A 20,323-nucleotide genomic window follows, 5' to 3' on the forward strand; every position below is an offset into this window, starting at 1 on the left:
GATCATGGCAAATATGGGAGCTATTCCCATTTACTGCATCTACCATTCTGGTAGGAGTCCGCTGATTACCTTCCTTTTGTGAAGGATTGTCATCCCTGCCAACATCCTAGCCGCCGCCACCCAGGTGAGATGCCTACTCAACAGCGGCTTTCCCCACCATCTTCCCTCTGCATTGGTTCGCATGATGTCCCAACTTTTTGCACGAGAAGCATCGAACCATATCGTCTTCGTAGACGATTCACTGATCGAACCAGAATAGCGTCTCCTTTCCTAGGTGTCTTCGTTCCACTTGCATCTCCTCAACTCTAACTCCATTGAGCTCCATCTCAACGAGGACTCTTGCATAGTTGCCCATTGTTGCTTTTAATGTTTTATTGTCCAGGGCGACAGGCCTTCCTGCTACCTTTGCCATGGTCAATAGGATTCTCTCTCATGCCAATACTCCATGGGAAGCTCCGGGAATCAGATCCAAACGAGCTTGGTGTGGGAGTAATTGTCATTAATATTAAATTCTGGACGCCATCTCTAAAAACGAATAATTTGTCCCCCTACTTTGATCGATCCTCTCCTCCATATTGAGGCCATATCTCCCTCCTTCTCAAAACGAAATAGGATAAAACCCTTCCCTAGGGGAGAAAGATTCACGTTCCCCTTCAGCCTCCAGGCAGCTAACACCTCGCGCCTTATATCATCCATGGAAACAAACTTGAATTTTACTTTGTGTATCAGCGCAAAGGAGAAAGTCTCCAATTTCTCTTCATACGCTTCCTGTGGAATCACTACCCTCGTCAGAGATCCAACGCGAATCGGATTTGGGAGGTCCTCCACGTCAAGGAGAGTCTTCTTCGTCACCGTAGGATAAGATTTGCGTGCTTGCCGATCCGCAAGCCGTCTATCTTCATTATTTCTCTCACCCTCCCTCGAATCCCCTCGCTCCGCCGCTGTACCAGGCACCACATCAGGAGTGAAGGGGCACGCAGGGCGCAAGAAGTCCATGATCATTCGCTGTTTGCCTCTGTCTGGCGGGCGGCCATCGTTTCTTTCCCCTTCCAGGCAGGTCGCACGATCTCCTTCACACTCCATTTTTTCGTGCATTTGTTACTTGATTGATTCGTCATTCTTCAATATTACAAATTAAAACCAAATTAAACCATCATTCTGTAATTTTTTATTTAGTATAAAGTATATAGAATAATTTATAAAATTGAGAAGAAAGATTACTACAATAATTCAAAACACAAACGAGTCGTTAGGCTACTTTACAGGAAAACCTTGAGCAACATCTCCGTACCTTCTTCTCCTTAAATTGCCATTGAAATAAGAAAGATAGCAAATTAGAGCATTCTAAGGAGCTGCTACAATGAGCACAAATCTCAAAAAACCTGTCTTTTGCAAAATATTTTTGAAATTCTCATAGGGTTAGAAGTTTGAAACCTAATGTCAAACTATCTATGTATGAGAAGATCATCTATGGAAAAGGGAAAGCATTATTATCAAGCAAATTCATGAATCTATTGAGGAAGCGACGCACTCACTACTCAAACTTTAGTAAGATAAAAAAACGAAAGGGATTCAGCAATTTATTTCTAATTGATCAACCATAGTAGCAAGTAATAAAATAAAACAAAGCACAACAATAATTCATTACCAAAGAAAAATAATTGTAACTATTGCGGCCCAAAAAAAGGTTCAAAAAAAAATAAATTGAAAGTGATTCAGAGATATACCTGTAGTCAAGCCACCGCACTACGAAGATAATAGGAGAAAATAAAGTTTGTTGCAACCAATAAAAGGGAATTAAGTTAACCATTGCAACCATAATTCATTGTTGAAGAACAAAAATTGTAACTATTGCAACCCAAAAAAGAGTTCAAAATAGTTCTACTGTGATTTAAATCTTATTACCTTATTCACAACATAAGTGCATTAAATCGGATCCTAAACTCATTCTCATACATTAACTTTTGTAATTGGTAAGGTCCTTGGATATTATAACAGCTAAGCAATATTCAAGAAAAGAGTTTTCTACCATAATTAACACTCAGCTATAGTATTATTAACAGTTCAACCAGAAATTACATGCTCAAGCCAATAATGAAACAAGAATGATTGTGATAATTATAGCGTAAAACAGCACCAGGTTTTAAAAGACTTACTATGTTTGGTTGTTAGAGTGCTGTTCTCAGCTGAAATTTCACAATCAGAACATTCTCTTTTTGTTTCCGTGAGGAATTAACTACTTACCTGTATGAGACAATCTTCAATGATGAGTATACTAACATGTACACTACTCTAATTGTACTTTTCAAGTCATATCTCCTATTAAATAACTGCAGAGGAAAATTTTTAGAGAAACTGAAAGAGAAGCAAACTAAGGATTTTCTTGTGTTCACCATTACCTATACTACTGGAGAGTGCCTTCATAAAATAGAAAGTGGATAAAAAAAAATATTGTATTTAATGAGATCATCATTATTTGGAGAACCACATAAAACCTACTCAGAGCTCAACAAAGCAGAGGAAATAGTTATAGAAACTGTGAGGGAAAAATTGTTCTGTACCATTATAAAACTCCATGTCCGCCTAGGATTATTGTAACGAGCAAGCAAATAGCCCTTCTTACGTAGAGGCCATCCCTAAGAAATGTAGAGCGCAATGCTTTCTTTTTCTTATGAACAATGCCCTTGGTTGGTCTTCCACTAATGATGAACGAAATTAGTTTAGTTTCAAAAAAAAAAAAAAAAAAGAATCAAACGAATTTAGGAAAACAATAGAGGAGAGAGAATCTAGAAAATATAATATAGATGTTTTTTAAATTAGGAAAGCAATTGAGGAGAGAGAATCTAGAAAATAGGTATTTTTCATTTAATTATTAAGAAAAAAATAAAGGGTACCAAAAATATAGTAAAATAAGAAAGATTAAGATTAATAAATTTAAACTAGCAAGAAGAATAAGAAGGGTAAAGTAGTCCAATAAAAGATTAACCACGAAACATGAGTATATGCTTTTATAATAGTATGATATATTTATTGATCTAACCTACATATCATTTATATTAGATCTAACCTTTTGGATCCCACTTTTAGTACAAACACTACCCTTATCACTATGATTCTTAAAAATGAAAGAGCTTCGAATTATAAGGATTTTAGTACTATTGGCATTTGTACGGTAACGTATAAGATATTGCAAAACTGTTAGTAAAAAGGCTCAAAGATTTTTTTTTTTTTTAAATCGATGTATCTCCCCTTGTTAAGATAGAGGATGTTTCCCATAGTTTGGGGGAAACAGATTCCAACTGTTCTCACAATAGGTACTCTTAGATAATATATGATGAAAAGAGGTTTGGAATTGAGCTTTGTCTAACTTTGGAAAGTAACTTCTTTTGTATTAGATGCCCTTGATACAACTCTTGATTGTAAAACCACTTCATTCCATGATTTAATTGCATATTCTACATGCCCTCCAGCCTATTCAACGTTTGGAATTGTCATATCATCTTTCTATGACAAAATAAGAAAGGATGCTGAGGAAGCCCTTCTTAAGTAGGCCACACCATAAAAACTGTGGCATGGAAGACATTTGGGCCATGTGTTAAGCCCTTACATATTTGGGGCTGTAGTTTTTCGGGCCTCTCATCATGGGAGAGACATCCTCCATTTATAATCAGTATTTTATTTGTCTCAGGCAGTGTAGCTCTCGCCCTTCGACTTCGCACATGCGGGAGTCTCGTGCACTGGATACGTCCTTTTTTTTAATCTGATTCGTCTAAGGTTTACTAAAACTAGAACCCAACCCAACCTCCACTAGTACCGCACAGCAGCCTTAGCTACCAATCGGCTATGGTAAGATTCTTTATCGGGTTCCGGTATCACTCAGCCAGTCTGAACCTGTGAAGACTCCCCAATGAGCTTCTATCACTCCATTACTCACCATACTTCTCATACTGCTGCTTCAGAATCATCTGTTCTGGATTCTTCTCTGCCAATATTTCTGTTTTTTTGTTGCACACCTGGTAATGAAGCAATTTTGGACATTAGAGGTTGTAGAAAAAAATCCATCCTAGTAGTCCTACTTGAGACTCAAACTCCAATACAACATAAAGTGCAAATCACACTTAAAATCCCTACTACTACAACGGACTGATATGGTAACAGAAAACAGAATTTTAATTTAGAAATTACATATTTCAGTTGAGTTCCTCTTAAGGTTCAGGCTTAACTAATAAAACAGGAATCACAATTTTCTACCACAGAGACAAGGGTCCAATTATATCATCTTAAGGGTTTCAACATAACAGAGTACAGGCAACAGTGAGAGCACTAGAAGACTTACAGAACAGAAAATTGATGATCAGATTTAAATCAGAATGAATAAAATAAGTTCAGACACAGACTTTTAGTTAAAACAGAGTTCTAGAGTTTTAGTTTTTGTCACTACCAGAACTGTAATATAAGAACATAAAACAGGATATCTAATATGTGTTGATTAGTTGCAGAGTATTCCGATTCGATGACTTGCTTTAGAACACCATAGTAACATACATTTCCTTCCCCTGGTTGTTGGTCTCTAAGAATTCCATGGCTCCATGGCGAGGCCGTCAAAGAAACACCATTGTCTTGTGTTTGTCAATTAAGTTCAAGATCTTTAGTATGAACCCTGATTCCATTTATTATATAACCCTCGGAACTTTTTGCCTCAAAATTAGGACCATTAGCCAGCCATATTATATTTTCTGGCACCTCAACCCCGCTTTGACTAATCTGTTATACTTGACAAGGAAAGTAAAGCAAAATAATGTGTTTAGACATATGTAGCTCCAGAACATGTGCACGGCCATATGCTACTTATAAATATTAAATTTACATGGTTCTTGAACCATTCTAGAAATTCCTTAGCATGCTTCTCAAACCGTTGATGTGGACATCTTCTACGATCGAACTGTCTTTTGATTTCCTCGTGATGTTTCCTATAAATGATTTAGGAGATTGGACTATATTAATGCATCATTTCAATCTTATCACATCAAAAACATTAAAATAGCTTGATGTCAGATGCACATCGTTGAACTGATCCAAATCCATATGGATATCCAGATGGAGATGAATCAGATCCAATCTAAGGTCAAAATTATCAATTTGGAACCAAAACTATTAAGATCTTTAGGATTTATTTACTTCTATTTTGGGGTTGCGTGCAATATTTTAATTTGTTTACTTAAATAGGAGATAGTTGTTAGAATTTAGTTTCTAGTTAGAGTAGGTTTCCTTTCAATGTTGGGTTTCTTTTGTCATTTATACCAATGTAACTGATGGGTATTGCAGATTTTAAATGATGAATTGAGTATATGGGTGAAACCATCGGTGGTTTTGAATGGTCAGGTGACCATTCTTCCCCCCCTCCCCCCTCCCCCCTCCCCCCTTTCCCCTTTGTCGTTCTATCTCTTTCTCTTTTCTGATTTTCTCTCTCCCCTTACTTCTCTTTTCAATCCCTTTAGCCTTCTTTCTTTCCCCTCTTGTTTACTCTTTCTTTTTCCCTCCTCCCCTGTTCTGGCGAAGGAATAGTCCCTCACAATTGAGGATTGCTCTCTTTCCTCTCCTCTTCTTTTCCCTCCAAATTCTGGGCGTTTGATCTTCACTCTGAGGTGGTTTAAACTTTAGAAATTCATACCTGAATGTGACCTCTGCTGTGAGTTACAAGACATATTTCAGGTCTGATCTCTAATCTACCGCCAGGCTCTAATTCAGGTTCTTCCTGTGTCCTTCCAGCCTACAGTTCCAAGCAGCTATCTTATGGGTTTGATAGAGCCTCTTCTTGAGAATATTCACCAGAAATTCCAGGCCAAACAAAGGCTGATTGAAGGAGTTCTCTCGATCCAAAGCCTCCCTGGTTTTCCACCTCTTACTTTGGCTGAAGGTAGAAGAAGACACTAAATTGTATCGTGAGTTGAGGTTTTAGCCAGCCATATTATATTGATCTACCTTTTAATGCCATACATCGAACGATGATGTACTGGCCCCACTAACCTTGCCTCATTGCTAGATGAATGACCAAATGCACCATTACATCAAAGAATCCAGGTGGAAAAATCCTTTCAAAATTGGAAAATTTTGAATGTAGAAGCCCCCCTCTATACCAACTTTAATGCATAAATCTCGAAAGATGGAGCATAAATCCATTAACACTAACTTAACTTTATTTGGAAAAATGTAGCGTAATGCCAATGGAAGAAGTCGTTGCATCATTATATGACAATCATGACTCTTCATTCTTGAAATATTATTCTCATTAACGTGCACACAACGTAAGACTTTGCTACCGTAACCATCTGGTACCTTAAGACTAAAACAAAAGACCTCCTCCTTGTTAGACAATGTGTAACATGCAGGGGGTAAAATAATTTTATTTTTTCCTTCATTGGTACAAGGGTGAAGATCATGCCTTATTTCTATATCTTTCAAATCATGCCGAGCATTGACATTGTCTTTAGATTTTTCTTTTAGATCCAACAAGGTCGTGACACATTCTTTTCTATATGCTTCACATCTAAATTGTGTCTGATCAAATTATCTTTCCAATAAGGTAATTAAAAAAATATACTCCTCTTCTTTCAATTAGGTGGGAGCTCTAAGTTTTCTAACCATCGTTGCCTCTTATTTCCCTTCCTATTTAGATTCTTTCCAAAAGAAGGAAACATAATTCCCTGTAATTGTTTCAGCACATCAAACCTAAAAGGTGGCACCGGTTTATCTCTATATTCACAATAGCCATCGAAAGATTTTCCATCACTCCGAAATTTGTGGTCTTTGTGAGGGAATCAATGATGGCCCAAGTAACAATGCTTACCCTCACATCTCAACCAATGAGACCAAGTATCCTTGTTGCAACAAGGACAAGCCAAAGCACCTTTAGTACTCCAACCTGAGAGGTTAGCATATGCAGGAAAATCATTTATTGTCCATAACAAGCACGCATGCATTTGAAATGACTCCTTTATATATGCGTTGTAGGTTTGAACCCCAGAATTCCACGATACTTTCAATTCATTCATTAACAGCTACAAAAACACATCTATGTCATTTCCAAACTATTTTGGGCCAGGAATAAGCAAAGCAAGCATAAAAAAGGACGGCCTCTTACACATCCAAGGTGGCAAATTGTATGGCATCACCACAACAAGCCATGTGCTATGCTTTAAGCTTTTTTTCTTCAAAGGATTGAAAACCATCACATGCCACCCAAGTCTAACATTACGAGGGTCCTCACTGAAAGACAGATGCTTCTTATCAAAGTCCTTCCAAGATTTCGAGTCAGCTGGGTGTTGTAATCTCTCGTCATCTACAAGCTGTCTTGATGCCAACGCATTGTAGAAGGGGTTTTAGATGACATATATAGCCTTTGTAGCCTAGGTATCAAAGGAAAATGGTGAAATATCTTTGCTAGAATTTTCTGACCTCCTAATCCATACCTGGATGTACCACATGTGACTTTTTTTTTTTCGCTAAAGACCATTGAATTAAAAGCAAAAAAAGAATATACAAGAAGGAGAATATACTCTTACAAGACTTAGACTAAGGAAATGAAACCAACCCCATCTTCGGCATTGCCATCAACAGGAGAAGATTCCAGACCTTAGACTAATAACCATGAACATCTGAAAAAAAACTAAGGGAATCGGAATCTTGGCCATTGGGCCGCATCCAATTCCAACTCCAAAGCAATAAGGTGAGGCCAGACTTCGACCGGGGAATTAGTTTCAAATCTTCCTATTGTTTTTGCCAAGAAGTCAGCGACCACATTTGCTTCGCGATAACAATAAGTCACCTTCCAAGAAATTGAGCCCAAATAAGGAAGAACCCCCCTCTATCTCTACTAAATAAACCACGGCACCAGCCCTTTGGAGAATAAAATCACTACTGCAACAGAATCACACTCGATCTAAAGATTTTGGATACAAAGATTTTTTGCATGCTCCAGGCCGACAATGAGAGCTCAGAATTCAGCTTCAAAATTCGTTCTAACACCAACAAATTTTTTGAAGTTCAAAGAAGCCTCACCCTTGTAGTTTCTAAACACGCCACCTGCTCCAGCCTTTCCAGGGTTCCCTAGCGAGCATCCGTCAGTATTTAGCTTAATCCAGTTTTGAGGGGGGAGACACCATGACTCAGCATTGGCTGCCTCCATCTAATATAACATACAGTCGTTAAGGCATGCATCAATGTTGTTGTACGTGAGCCCTAAGTCCTTAATAATCTTCTTTGTTTCATACAAAGAATTTGGCAAATAATTAGGCTGGGAAGTATCTCTTTCAACAAATCCAATAACATAGAAAAAGGCTTGTGGCTCCATTTTCCAAGGCATTTTATATGATATAGTCACAAAATAACAGACAACTTGGTGGCATTTTTGCTTCCTCGATTCAACTCCTTCTCTGCATCTTCCACCAATCTATAGAATTTGTTTGTCTCTCCACTTAGCTTCTCCGTATATTCACTTGTGAAACCATCATCATCTCCTCCAGGTACATTGTACATTCATTCCAAATGCATCATGCATACCATCACACTCTTTGTTCCCGCTGTCATACCACATGTTTTTCGCAAGGAACAACATTTGAAGTAGAAGCTCCCCCATGGTAACTCCAAGTTGTATAATTATTTAATATCCCATAACAAATCACATGTTCTAAAACTTCAGTTCGTGTAATCAACAATTGATTAAAACACTTTACACATGGACACAAGATTCGTCCCCCTACATTTACCTTAGAAAACGCATAGCCTAGAAATTGCTCGGCACCCTCTCCATATGGTCCAGAGGCTCGAAAACATGGCTCCTTTGAACATCTAATCCAACTCCTATCCATAAGTTTTTCAAGACAAGTAACCTCTTGAAATGCTTTCAAACTTAATTATAATCACCATTACACAGCTGTAAATCAGATTAGAACACACCTATATCCAGAAAACAAACTTTAATTAACACAAAATAATCATTATCCAAGGCATCAACAATTGAATCGCAACGACTAACTCATTGAATCTCATAATGAGAACAATCCAAAGTATATACCAGAAAAATGGGTCTATGAGCAGAGCAAAAAAAACCTTTTGCTTTCAAATATTTCGGAAATCTTAAAAATTTCATAATTTTAAGTTTCAAAAATGTTTTTTATTGGTACCGCTGAGACCATGAGATAAAACCTTAACATAGTTGAATAAAATAATATTTACACAATAGAAAATTTAAATCAGATCCATTATATACCCAACCCCACCAAATGTTTCTGAATCTAACGTATAGATTTAGGCTTGTCGGTACCCATCTTTGACAGTTTAAATACATAATTAGTACCCATCTCTTGCTTGAAGGAAGGAGTAAGGATTTCAAGCATATAAGAAAAAAAAAAGGAGGGGGGGGAGGGTGGGGGGAGGGTAAGCCTAAAAAAATTGTTACCCCATGCAAGGCTAAGGACAAGACCTCAAATCATGAAAGCAATTAACTCAGATGTCAAAACTAAGTGCTCTAGAATGAATTTTGTGGCTGAATGTAATCCTAGAAATCAACTTATCATGTCTAATTGAGGAATTCTTGCGAATTGGAAGGTTACGATCCCAAAAGCTTGCTCATGGTTTATGCCTCCAAATAATATGGTTGCTTTACATTGTGATGAGTCCCTCTCACAAGTCTGAGCTTCTTATGGAGGCATAATCAGGGACAGGAAAGGGGTTCCTATTATGGCTTATACTGGTCTTCCAGAGAAGACTAATATTTTATGGCTGGAACTTCTTGCCATCCTTAGAGGAATTACTTTATGCATAGATGTCAACATGATGGAGATCTCAATTCGGTCAGATTCCAAATTGGCTATAAATATTCTAAATGGAGAATTTGAGGGGCCATGGGAAACTAGAGCTATCAAAAGCAAGATTTTACACATCTATAATACCCTGTCCAGAAAGGAGTTCAAGCAGGTTTGGAGGGAGGTTAATAAACTTGCTTATTATCTGCATCTTTGGCTACATCTCAGGTGGAGACTATTATTCAGCCTCATGATTTTCATGATGAGCTAAAGAATTTAGTGATGGAGGATTCTGTTTTCAAGATTTACTATAGATTGTAATTTGTGTCTTTTTTTCTCCTTGGTTTCTCTTGTAACGTAGGGGTTGTCCTGCTTTGTTCCCTAAGGGCTTCTCCTCCTCTATTTCGTTCAGACCAAAGATGGAGATAGAGGCTGCCTTTTTCTGTACATTTTCTCTTCTTTAATATATACAAATTACTTATATATATATATATATATATATAAAAAAAAAAGTGGCTAATGATAATAAATCTTACAGCCTGTAGTACTCGTTTGCTTACCCACCCTATATGGGAAGTAAATTCTGTTGCTTTTGAAATTCAACCGCCAGTTGAGCTTTGGTGTCTGAACAAGGGCCTTTAAATTAATAGGTCCAAATCATTAAGATGAGTTTCTGGTTAAACAGGAAAATAGGGTGAATTACTACTCCTACCCAAGAAACAGGGATTCCTTATGCCTATTGTCTGTCTACTGAAAAGTTCCTGTCAAAATGTGGAACTCGCTCCACCATTTTTTCATGGTCCTAGAAATGGACTCCATCCCCCTAGACAAATGAAGTGCATACTACCTGGAATTAGTTTAAAGACGTAGTCCACCAAACTACCAACTCCTTTGCCTTTCAACTTTAGAGTGAACTGACCTGAAGGTTCATTGCAACATTTTTAAATCACAAATCTCTTTGTTTACAAAGGGTCCACAAAATGGCACCAAGCTAGTGATCCCAAAATTTTTCCCTATTTAATGAGCTTGTATAGATTCTCGCCGTTCCCTTTGCAGGGACTTCACTTCCTCTTGCAAGAACTGCTCAATAGCCATCGAATATGAAGTCTTGGGACTAAATTCTATGAAATTGTGAAGTGTGAACCCAGGACCATCAAAGTTAAACCCGGTGCAATTGTTACCACTAGATTGGTTTAAGATGGAGCATGATGAAACAAGGAGCGAAGAGCATTATCAGATTCTGCTACCACAATTTTTTTTTTCATCAAATCAGCAAAGAATATATTAGAATCAGAAAAATGATAGTGTATAAAAGTAGTAGACCCTTTGAGATTCTGTTCCACCTTCGGCATGGCCATCAACAAAACAGGAAATCAAAGCAATTAGAAGAAGAGTTACATAAACCTGAATCGAGGCCTATGCTAGCAGGCCATCCCAGCGAAAACATCCTCTGCAGTGAGTGCGACCGCGCAATGAGCATCGGATGGCTGAGACAACCTTGGGGCACGTGCCCGGATGTCTCGGCCATCCGATGCTCACCATGCGGCCGTGAGAGAATAACCGCCATCCCATTCAAGATAAAAAATAATAAAAGCTGGAGCTACAACCCAGGTATTTGAACTTCTTGTGGCAGCGACATGCTTCGCCAGCTTATCCGCCACTGCATTTATCTCGTGGATACAGTAGGAGATTGTCCATAAAATAAAATCCAAGTATCCTCTATGAAACCACCACTTTGCATAAAGTACCATGGAATATTTTGCTTTTTAACACAAGACACCACTGCCTGTGAAGTTACCACATTGGCAGCTTGAGAAAAATGGAAAATTTTCTTAATTTAAAACCAGGAATAAGAAAAGGGTACATAATATTTCTTCTGCTTCCTATTGTGGTGATTCCTATTGTACACTTGCTATCCTTTGGCTACCAAATTCTTGTTTAAAAGCCAGGGGATAACATCTCTGTTTGTAGGATCAGAGGCTTTTTCTCAGGTTACGATGAACTTATATCGAGCTTTTACATAGTTTCATATCTTGTAAGATCCTTCAACTTTCCAAATCAGATGAAAAGGACTCTGATTCAGGAAAACAGAGAAAGTTAAATAGGTGTCTTTCCCATGTTTATCATCGACAAAAGCAATAGAATAATGCCTGAAAATACAATCTTTGTGGCATCGCCAGCAGCATGATGGGCCATGTCCTGCAACTGTTGGAATGATCTCATTTCATGGAATAGGTTCATGGGTAAGGAAGTTAAGGCTTTCCCATGTTTTTCATAACAGTTACTAATTTCAAAATTCACATACCCAAAATAAATGGAATCACGATAAATGTTGGTGTACAATATCTTGTATTCCGTCACAATTTAATTCAGAGAGTACTGGTGCAGGTGCCTCGACAAGTAGGGCGGCAGATTTTCGCTATATATTTTGTACTTTCCGGATTAGGGTTTTTTACTATATATTTGAAGCGAGGTTTCTTTCTCTATAATGCAAACAATCTCAGAGAGGTAAGATCTCATCTCACTAAGAATGTAGGCAATCTTACCGAACCTCATAAATCTACGTGCATCGCTTGTTCTTGTTTCTCCATTATCTTCTGCATCATTTTAAAGTTACATTTCTACAAATAAAATGGTTTTCTAATAAGAGAGTCAGCGCTGAAAAACCAGAATGAAGTATGCCAAACTTGCTTCACATTTTCTTTCCATTGGTTGTCAACTGTACACTCCAAGGCACCAGAAATCACTAGATCATGTGCCCTTGGGAAACCGCATTTCTTGTTAATATTCAATATTGAACATTACATTCTCTTTCCCTGGTTCCCATGGGCCTTTGGTTCCATTTTACTCTATTATTGTCCGCCAAGTTCTGTTCTCCACTTTCCTCTGTTATTAGGTTTTAGGTTTTACTTTCTCTGATGGGAATAGCTCTTATGTATTCAATCTGAAACTCTGACTGAGACTGAGAGATAGAGAGAGGAAAGGATTTCAGAGATGATTTGAGCCCGGGAAAGGTCGGAGAGGGTAGGCTTAGCGATTTCAACCATTTCCTCTTTGTCCTATCCAACTAGGAATGTTCGCGGGAGGGAAGGCGGGAAGAAATTTAGGGTTCCAACTTTCAATTGGTAACCAAATCAACAAATTTTTTTTTTTTTTTAATTTTTCTATAATTGGAGCCATCGAACTCTATCTATTTATTCACTCAACCGACAATTGTTTGATTTTGAATGGTCTTAATGGTTGGTTCGATCGATTTCAGTTTTGTGCCAATTTTTAAAAACGCCGGAATCCAAAGCACCAGACAAAGCATTCCTTTCGGTTTATCAGTTAGGTTTTTCGATCGATTTTGAGCTGTTTGAGTTGACTTATGATAACTTTTTTTTTTCCTTTTAAAAATGGTGCTCCATTATAGTGATCATAGCCCCAGGCCGAAGCCCTTATACGACAAGCAGCACTTTCGTAAGACCAACAGACTATAGTGGAACATACCGACACGAAATCACAATCAACCGATTCGACAGTAACGAGGAAAGATCGACTTACCAAACCCATGACACTAACTGACATGATGATATAAAACCATTACAAAAGGACGTATTTTCCCATAAATATTGTAAACAATATCAATGTAAAATCTTCTCTGGACCCATTGATTTGGGCCTCGTTTGTTGGGGAATGGGGAATGTGGAGGTAATAAGTTGGGGGATTGAGTAGAGGGATGAATGACCGAGATAATAGCATGGGATGAGAGTTACACATTGCCACCTCCATTGACTGTTTGGCTGGCCTTTTTCTTGGGAAGAAAAATGCATAGGGAGGAGTTGAAGAACACAAGAAAATGGAAGTCCACTCCATTGGTTCACTAGTTCATTCTCATTTCTCTTCTCCATTGGCCCCTCTGTCTGGTCGCCTAAGGTAAAGATTCTCATATGGTCTCTCTCTCTCTCTTTCTTTGTGTGTATAACTTTTGGATCAGGATTTTCTCTTGAGCATTGATCGCCCAGGTCTGCCCATAGCTATCTGGGCGATCAACATGTCTCAAAGTGGTGATTCAATGGTTGTGCTTCTATCGACCAGAACAGAGACACCATGCCCAGATCCGTTGGATGACTGCTTGGATACGTGCCAATCACCCAGGTAGCTATGGGCAAGGCCTGAGCAATCAGTGGTCGTGAGAAGATCCCCATTCATAACTTTCCATGACATCTAATTTCATCATTTTTTCCCTTTCAACGGTCCACCCCTTTCCCCTTCCCCTTCCCCTTCCCCTTCCCCCTTCTGCTTCCCATTGCTATTTGACCAACAAATTCTCTTGACACCCCCCCCTCCCGCTCCTTTTTTTTTTCCCTCTTCTTGCAAGTCTATTTTCCCAACTTTCCTAAACTTTTAATGAGCCCTATTACACTGTTGATAATTGACTAATTTAACGGGTGTCTTCCTCCTTGTGATTTTAACAAGAAGGATCTAATCTATGATCATTTGGTAGCGGAGAAAATGATTGTAAAGAAGGTCTCTATTTGCATCCATCTATGATTACAACTTCCAGAGGCTCTAATGTTATTGTTATTTGAAAGGTTTTCCCTCTTCTTACACAAAGAAGTTGATATTATGTTATATAGGCAAGACTCAGATTGGGTTGCTAATTTTGTCATTGTTGTGCCAATTTCAACACACACATTTGCGAGGGAGAGAGAAAGGGAGAGAGATTAATGTAACTTTTTGTTGTCTTCCCTATAAGAATCCCACCAAGATCGTTGAGATTTTCAGAAGTGTAGAATGAAAAAACACAAGCAATAAACAGAAAAGTTTGATGGCCAAAAATTTCCTAGCCACTTTTCAAACCTAGCATCCAAAACATCTTAACTATCAGTCTTTTGGGAAAGTTTTGACAATTTTCTTACACTATTCTTTTTTTCGCTAGAAATTCATGTATATTAAATAAAAAAGAAAAAATAAGTAATGTACAGCAAAAGAGGGAGAGAAGAATCACCCACCTCTCACTTTGTCAAGAAGGGATTGCACAAGTTCCACCTACGGCATTGCCATCAGCAGAACAAGGCAAACGCACTTATCAACCACAAAATCTAAGGCAAATAATCAAACTAGCAAAATCTAGATCTCGGATGCCCAGATGCATCCATATCGAGATCCATTTTAATCAGAGCTGCAATTCTGCCATCTCTGACGAGCTATCCAAGGAGGCCTTCTTTTCAGAAAGAGGGTTACAACCACAACTGAGTCACACTCTATCCAGATTCGCTGCATATTCAGATGAATTGCAATCTCAATCCCAATCATAAGTGTCATGAATTCCGCCTCAAAGTTTGTACGAACACCTAAGAAGCTTCTGAAATTTAAGATCATCTCAGCCTTATCATTCCTAATCACACCCCCTGCTCCTGACTTCCCTGGATTTCTAATTGAACAGCCATCAGTATTGAGTTTAACCCAGCCCACCTCGGAAGGACACCAGAAAATGTGAAAGGTTTCCCGAGGTCTACTCCTCACCCCTGAAAAACCAAGTCTTCTAGCACACAGCAAATCCGAAATGGAAATGGCAGAACCTGTATGAATTAGAGATTGAGCACTTATTTCACTTCTCAGCAAAACAAAACAGTGCTCCACTAAATTATACACTCCATCGTATCTTCTACCATTTCTCTCCATCCAAACAAAATAAGGAACAGAGCAAACCCCTTCATCCACACGCCCTTGAATGAAACCGTCTTTGCCTAAGCCTTCCACCAAGCAGTCCATTTGTCTACATCTTAAAATATAGGCCAATTAATCCCAAAACATCCACAAATTTTTTTCCATAGAGAGGTCGCATAGGAACATTCAAAGAAAGAATGAATTCTGGACTCCTCCGCTTGACCACAGAGATCACACTACGACACCAAAGCCACCCCTCTTTTTAACATTATCATCTGTAGGCAATTTTCCTTTCATCAATCTCCAACCAAAAATAGCTTGCCTAAGTTGGAGATATGAATTCCAAACCAAGGAAAACCACCCAACCCTTGACGATTCCCTTCTAACCATCTCCCAAGCTGATTTGATAGTAAAAACACCTGATGAAGTTAAACCCCAAAAGCATTTGTCCTCCAAGTCAGTGACTCATCCATTTGGTTGGGCTATTACATTTTCCATAAAGGCAGATTCAACAGGGGGGAAATTCCACACACCTTGGCTAATGAAGTTTGAAACCTTAGCTTGCATCAAATCAAAGGCACCAGACTATAACCCTGATAGAGCTTCTGTGGACTTGTTGCCCAACCAGCTATCTCTCCAGAAATTTATCTTCTGACCATCGCCGACTGTCCACTGCTCATGAGACTCAACCCACCTCCAGACCTTCTTAAGACCTAGCCATATCGAAGAGGAAATATGACCAGATTTCAAAGATCCATCACCTTTCAGGAAGCGGGCATGGAGAAAGGAACTCCTTAGAGAATTTTCATGTTTAATCTGCCATACAAGTTTAGACAAACATGCAAAATTCACATCTCGTAACCTCCTTATACCTAAACCACCCTCCCTCAATGGTTTACAAACATCTTCCCACTTTACCACTATCTTCTTCCCTTTCTCCAAATCTCCTGACCAAATGAAATTGCGCATCCATCTTTCCACCAACTTGATAGAGCTCTCTGGTCAACAATAAATCCCAAAATTATGAATTGGGACACTTGAAATAACCGATCTCACAAGTTCCACCCTTCCTGCCATAGAGAGGAGACTTCCTTTCCAACCCGACAACCTTTTCTTTATTTTATCCATCAGAGGCAACATGTGATCTCTTTTTACTATCCCCTTGAAGAGTTCTACTCCCAAATATTTGGTAGGTAGCCTCGTTGACTGAATTCCCAAATATTCACTTATAAAATGCTTCCTGTGAATAGCCACACTTCCAAAAAACAAACTGCTTTTCTCAAGATTAAATTTATGGTCAGAAAAAGCTTGATATTTAACTAGAAAAGCCTGAATATTTCTCATATACTTAGCAGAAGCATTCATGAAAATAAAAATATCATCTGCAAATAATAAATGGGAAGGAGTAGACACACCTTGAGGACCTGGAAGAAGCTTAATCAGCCCATCAGTCACCAAACGTTTGAGCCCTCTACAAAGCACCACTTCCACCAAAATAAATAAAATGGTGGATAAAGGATCGCCCTGTCACAAGCCCCTTCTGACCTCAAAGAAACCCACAGGACCTCCATTCACCAAAACTGAAATTCTAGAAGAAATCAAAAGATGATGAATCCAACAAATCCACACTAATGAGAAACCAAATTTCTCCAGGTTTGCAAATAAGAAATCTCAAGCCAGCGAATCATAGGCTTTCTGCACATCCAACTTCAGCCCCATACCACCACCCCTAACCGTTGAAGACAACAGATTTGATAATTCAGAGGCCAAACTGATATTTGCTGAGATTATTTTCCCCTTCTAGAAAGCTTCCTGTTCTTTTGATATCAATCTAGGCAGCAATGTAAGAAGTCTTGAAGACATAATTTTTGTTAAGACTTTACAAAAAAAATTTCTCATACAGATAGGACGAAATCTATCTAAGGAAGAAGCACCCTCCACTTTTGGGATCAAGGAAATAAAGCAATTGTTTATTCCTTTAGGCAGCTTCCCAAACACAAAAAAAATGCTCCACAGCCTTACAAAAATCACCTTCGACAAAATCCTAGGATTTCCTAAAGAAACAGCTTGGGAAACCGTCAGGGCCTGGCGGACTAGTAGGATCTAGATCCCAAACAGCCATTTTTATTTCATCCCTATCTGGGACAACTTACTAACCTTTCACATCATCCTCACCCAAAACCTTTGGAATACAATCCAGCAGATCATTGTGAACAGTGATAGGAGATGCTTCATGAAACTTGTAAAAAAAAATCAGAAATATAAGAAGAATTACCCTGGTAATCTGAGGCCCATGAACCGTCCTTTTTGAGAGAGGTTATTTGATTTTTTGCCCACCTCAATTTAGCTTTTTCAGACCAAAGTTTTTCTTGTACCTGATTTGCCTTCAATAATACTGTTTTTGCATCAGCCTCCTTGCTAAACAAAGCATCCGTCATTCCCACCTCCTCTATCTCATCCTGAACCTTCTTTAATTCCTATTTAGCCTTATCCACCTCTGGATTTAGGTTGGGGAAAGTCACTTTCGCCCAGGCCTTTAACTTTTCCTTAACCCGCTTTAACTTTTGAGCTAGAACAAAATTAGTATCCCCCCCTACTTGCACATTCCACACCTCCTCCACCATAGAGCGAAAACTAACATCATCCATCCAGAATCCATGAAACCAAAATGAGATATTATGAGGCTTCGGGATAGAGTCAGACACAATTAACAAAGGCGCATGGTCAGACACTGACGACAATAGAACCCTTTGCTTAATATTCTTAAAGATATCAAGCCATTTTTCATTACAAAAACTGCGATCCAGCACTGCAGCCACATTTCCCCTCCTCCGATTATTCGTCCATGTATACTTTTTGCCCTTTAAAGGAACCGGAAGCAATAAACATGCATCAAGCATAGCCTGGAACTCCGCCATTGATCTCAAATTAAAAGAACCAGGACCTCTCTTCTCATGAGATGCCAAAGTTGCATTAAAATCCCCAATCGCTGACTAGGGAATCAAAGCAGAGACCTGCAACTCCAAATCCAGCCACAATTGACGACGAATAGCCTTGAAAGAGCTGGCATGAACAAAAGACATCCCCACCCTGCTTCTAGACCATTCAAATTCAACAGAAATATGCTGCTCTGACATCGCAGCTACTATAGACGTTGAATCCCATTCTTCCAAATTACCCATAAATTTGGGACTTTATCATGTCTAACATTAGAAAAAAAATCTACTGCATAACCCATCTTACTGAAAAATAGAGCTGGAAACTGGCATACCTGAACCATTGGTTCAGCCAAGCAAACTACATCAGGAGCGTGCTCCCTCAACATCGAACGTAAGGCTTCAGTACCAGCAGCCTTCCTTACGCCCCGAATATTCCAGTAAAGGACCCGCAGTAATCACTATTTTGATGGGTGACCCTTGCCAGACTTCTTGGTCTGACCTACAAATTTTTTCTTCTACTTCCTTCCCTTTGGTGCACCACCAACCTCCTTTTCTCGCACCACAACCGCCTTATCCACCACACCCATTTTGGAATGAAGCACAGAAACCATCCCCCGTGAACATTCCACCAACGGTAAGGAAGAGACCACGTGGTCCTCCCTTACATCGGGCAGTGCTTGGCGCTGAGCACCTCCCCCTTGGCCACGACCCACTCTCCTCCAAGATGGATACCGCACCTCTGAAATTGTAACATCTTCCTCATGAACATTCTCTGGAACGGCTGCCTCCACCATCGTATGAAAATCAGCCAGATCCAGATTATCCACTTGGCATTCCTGAGGCTCTATTGGGTTTGGATCTGATCCATATCCAGATCCATCCACCGACCCATATTCCTCCCCACTTTCCACCTCAACCCTCTCCTTATCCTTTCCTAAAACGGTAGAAACCAAATTGGTAGTTTCCAAGACAATTTGGATTCCACCCCCTTCCACTAATCCGTTTTGAGAATTTGAAATAGGAGAGATTGACGCTGGGTTGGAGACTTCCACATTTAGCTGATTTAATGGAGGAGATAATGGCGCAATGGAAGCTACCTCATTAGGCTGATGTGACTCAGATCTCCTCCCAGATTGTGCATCACCCACCGAGTTAATCCCCTCTGAGTTAACTCCAACTTCCTCATACACAGCTCCAGGAACCTTTGCAGTATTGTCCGCTGCGCACTGCCTCTCATCTTCCAATTTTTTCTGCCTACAAGAAGAAATCTGATGGCCAAAGCGCTTACAATAACCACAGCGACCCACATTTTCTTCATAAATGACCTTCTGGCGGAATCCATGCACCCTGGACGGTCCTGGTTCAAACCTCTCCACTTGAACTTCATCGACCCACATAGCCAGATCTGAGATGTCTATCTCCACCAAGACCCTAGCAAAATAACCTAGAAGACCTTGTCTTGTATGCCTATCCAAAGCCACAGGGCGGCCCACTGCCTTGGCAATCGATAGCAGCACATTTTCGTGCCAATATTCCAGAGGGAGATCTGGAAAACGAACCGAAACTAACTTTGTGAAGGTTTGTTTCTCATGAATATTAAAATCAGGCTTCCAATGCTGAAAGCGAATCAACTGATCTCCAACTCTGAGCAGACTCCTCCGCCAAACTGCTGCGTTGTCTCCCTCGCACTGGAACTGGAAGATAACATGATGCATAGTCACCCCTTGGCTAAGATTCCACTTTTCCCGAGCTTCCACCCTTAATGTATCCAAAGAAATCAGACGAAAATTTACCCGACCGATTAAGGCAAACCTGAAGTTCTGCCTCTTTGATTCATAATCTTTTTGAGGGATCACAATACGCCAAATATTCCCAGCCTGAATAGGTTCAGGAAGGGAATCAATGGCCAGCCAAGAAGTATTTCCCAAG

The 20,323-nt window shown here is 39.3% G+C and overlaps 1 protein-coding gene across 1 annotated transcript; it reads right to left on the reverse strand.

Moving 5' to 3' along the window:
- Positions 1-14,957: 14,957 nt before the first annotated feature.
- LOC122093937 lies at positions 14,958-15,560 on the reverse strand. Its single transcript, XM_042664496.1, has one exon. The coding sequence runs from the start codon at positions 15,558-15,560 to the stop codon at positions 14,958-14,960; it is 603 nt and encodes a 200-aa protein (XP_042520430.1).
- Positions 15,561-20,323: the final 4,763 nt, after the last annotated feature.

The sequence above is a fragment of the Macadamia integrifolia genome, chromosome 11 (genome assembly GCF_013358625.1).
Source record: "Macadamia integrifolia cultivar HAES 741 chromosome 11, SCU_Mint_v3, whole genome shotgun sequence".
In the NCBI taxonomy this organism is placed as follows: Eukaryota; Viridiplantae; Streptophyta; class Magnoliopsida; order Proteales; family Proteaceae; genus Macadamia; species Macadamia integrifolia.

Bases quoted from the DNA above. Each gene is read 5' to 3' on its own strand.
- LOC122093937 (XM_042664496.1), bottom strand. From the start codon at position 15,560: ATGGACTGCTTGGTGGAAGGCTTAGGCAAAGACGGTTTCATTCAAGGG.